Genomic DNA, 3,291 nt, shown 5'->3' on the forward strand with positions numbered 1-3,291 from the left:
ATGCCTCCAACGATACCGTATCATTCTCCCCGTAGCGAGCCAAGCCCCGACTCTACTGGTGGAGCAGGCAAATCTTCTATGTCTTCTTCGCCTGAAGGCATACGGGATTTCGACAAGGCGAACAGTCGCAAACGAAAGTCCTCAGCTGATGACGACGATGACGACGACGACGAGGACACCCACCAACCCGTGAAGAAAACAGCTCACAATATGATCGAAAAGAGATATCGCACCAATCTCAACGATAAGATAGCAGCTTTGCGTGATAGTGTGCCCAGTCTACGGATCATGTCGAAGAGTGCACGAGGCGAAGATACCACAGAAGACCGAGAGGAGTTGCACGGCTTAACACCAGCCCATAAATTGAACAAGGCAACGGTAAGTCAGCGGATCGCTACGTCGCTTAAACAACCGACGTCCGTGCTAAACCTTGATACAGGTCCTAAGCAAAGCCACTGAGTATATTCGCCATTTAGAGAAGCGTAACTCGAGGCTTATGGATGAAAATGCCGCAATGCAGCAACGAATTGCTGCTTTCGAGAAGCTCTTCATGTCGGGGGCCATGAACGGGGCAATTAGCCCTCATCAGCAACATGCGCCACCCACACCTACCACATATCCTCCAGAGTCGACTACGTTCGCGCCCTCCCCTATGGGCACGCCTGGTCGACAGGACCCTCAGGGCATGATTCAAGTCCCAGATGAGATGAAGCGTATCATTGCCGCACAGCTAGCCTCAGGACAACCCTATGCAGTCCCACAACAGGCGTTTAGGCCCAATCCCGCTCTAGTACGCCACCAACAAATTCAGCAGCAACAGCAAATGCAGGCGGGAGGTTGGCAGAATGCTACCCCGTACTTCGGTAAATTAATGGTCGGTTCTTTGGCTGGTCTCATGCTGCTAGAGGCTGTTCGCGAGAACGAGCAAAGCAACGAGACCCCCGATGGTCGCGGTCTTTTCGCTCTACCAATACATCTGCTCAGGTTCCTCACATCGAACTTGAATGTCAATTTCATGGGATATTCAATTAGTGGTGCCCGAGTTATTTACTCCATCAAGGTGGTATTGTTGCTGTGTAGCATCTGGTGGGCTCTCATGCCGTCACTCATGGATTCGAAACCACCGAATCCAAAGCAGTCAAAACAAATCCCCGCCGCCCTGAAAGCAGCCCCATCGCTCGCTTCACCCATTCACGTGCGTCAACAGGCATGGCTTACAGCGGTTCAAACTGTCTGGGTACCGCGTCACAATTTCTTCTTAGAAGCTGCAGCCCTTGGTCTCAAGACTGTAAAGCTTAGCCTGAGAAACATGATTGGTGTACACGGGTATCAAATGCTAACAGGTCTGACCGAGGATCAGGAGATTGCTCGCGTCAAAGCTTGGGCCATTGCTCTCGATGCGCAATTAGCTGGTGGCGATGTTGAGATCAGCAAGAGTCGGTTAACCCTAACACTGCTTGCCTCTGCTACACTCCCCACTACTCCCCTCCGTCTAATGTTGAAGGCACTACACATTCGTGTCCTGTTATGGGAACTGGGCTTGAGTGGAGTATCAACAGGAGTGCAAGTGATTGCTGCGAAAGTAGCAAGATCTAAGTGGAACGAAGCTAAGCAATTGAACCGGCTCATTACCCAAATGCGTCGAAATGGCCAGGAGACCGCAGATGATGACCTCCCCGATCATTTGGCAGCTTTGTTGGAGCAAGACTGCGACGATGTTCTGAACGCCGCCATCATTCAACGAGCCCATAACCTGGCTTGGAACCGTGCTACCGAGTACAATGCAATTGGCAGTATCGATGGCATGGCCACCGTAATTGATGACGCTGCTGTCCGATCACCCATGGATGCTGTAGCTGCCTGGTGGTCCAGTATGACATTGCACGGAGTCCTCACAACGAGCTTACTTGCTTCAAACGACGAGGGCGAGGATAATGATGCCTCTCTACATATCGACCATGAGGTGTCTCTCGCCATTCGAACTGCACCAATTGGATCTGTCGCACAACAGCGTGCATTGGTCACGCGGGCATTACTCTCCGATGAAAAGCGAAGCATCAATATTGTTGCTGCTTTGCAAGCCATCGGCCCGGTAACAGCAGTGCTCACATCGAGTGATGCCTCCGACTCGTCTAGCCCCGAAGCACCGACTACCCCATTAAAGGAGTTACCATCATCTTTAGTCACTACAAACGAACTTCGCACCTCATTACTGTGCGCCATGGCTATTGCTCATCTCCAGAAATACTCGCCTCCAGATGAACCAGTCAACATTTACGGTGTTATCAGTCAAATTCAGCCTGCACGTGATATGGGTCTCCTCGGCTACACGGCAGCCTACAAGCTAATGGATCGCCTTGCAAAACATGAATTTGCCGCCGAAGCCTGCGCTAGCACGCTCGAGCGACTTTCTGGACATCTAAGAATATGGACAGGAAAGGAATGCGCCCTTGAGCCCGATATTAGGCACCGAATCGTTGGCCGATGTCTTGCTGTGACTCGGGTCATCGTTGGCATGAATTTCGACACTGATACTGGGTACGGCAGCATGAGTGATACTGAAAGCGATTACGGTACCATATCAGACCCAGAACCTGAACCAGAGGTAGAGGCAGAGCTAGAAGCAGAAAACGCAGCTGAAATAGTAGAAGCTCCTTGTTGTGGTTGCGGCTCATAACTTTCTTCTATCACATTCGTTATTTTTCCTTATTCAAAGAAGCTGATTGATTATTCAGTCTTACATATCAATTACCTCTGTACTTTTCTTTCTTTAATGTTGGCCATGATCATATCGCGTGTTTATGGCCTAGCTACGGCAACTTCATTATTTGCCCATATTTGCACGTCTCCTCGTCATGAGTATTTTACTCCTCCATGGTATATTTCATTACATCATTACGTATAAATCTGCTTCATGTTTTGGGGCGGCTGGGCACTTGGTCGGAGTATTATTGTTATTTGGCCCTAGGGGAACGGTATGGATAAAAAGTAAAGCTCGGATGTGGGATTCTCATGTACAGGTGCAAGGTGAATCTGACCAACGAGAGCTTAGCATATTCACTAACGGAACGGTATGTTTTCTTCATAAGAGGGCAGCGCTGGGAGAGGTCCCCTGTGTATGTTGGGATGTCAATTCTGGACTGCGCTAGGGTGATGAAGCGCAAAAATAAAATGTTTACCCCTCTCTCACTTCATAAGCAATGAGGTACTGGCTCGTCTTCACGACTTCCCACAGTAGTATGCGCAGGAGGAAGGAGACTAAGGGATATATCTCCCTTGCATTCGAGGCCG

At 49.8% G+C, this 3,291-nt stretch overlaps 1 protein-coding gene across 1 annotated transcript; it reads left to right on the forward strand.

Annotated features, from left to right (window-relative positions):
- Positions 1-2,677, forward strand: F5B22DRAFT_639472 (helix-loop-helix DNA-binding domain-containing protein; the record flags this gene model as incomplete). The annotated part of the gene is made up of 2 exons (XM_047977720.1): positions 1-378; positions 440-2,677. The coding sequence occupies 2 exons, from the start codon at positions 1-3 to the stop codon at positions 2,675-2,677; spliced, it is 2,616 nt and encodes an 871-aa protein (XP_047826284.1).
- Between the last annotated feature and the right edge of the window lie 614 nt (positions 2,678-3,291).

This window comes from Xylaria bambusicola, assembly GCF_022495145.1.
Source record: "Xylaria bambusicola strain CBS 139988 unplaced genomic scaffold F5B22scaffold_63, whole genome shotgun sequence".
Lineage (NCBI taxonomy): Eukaryota > Fungi > Ascomycota > Sordariomycetes > Xylariales > Xylariaceae > Xylaria > Xylaria bambusicola.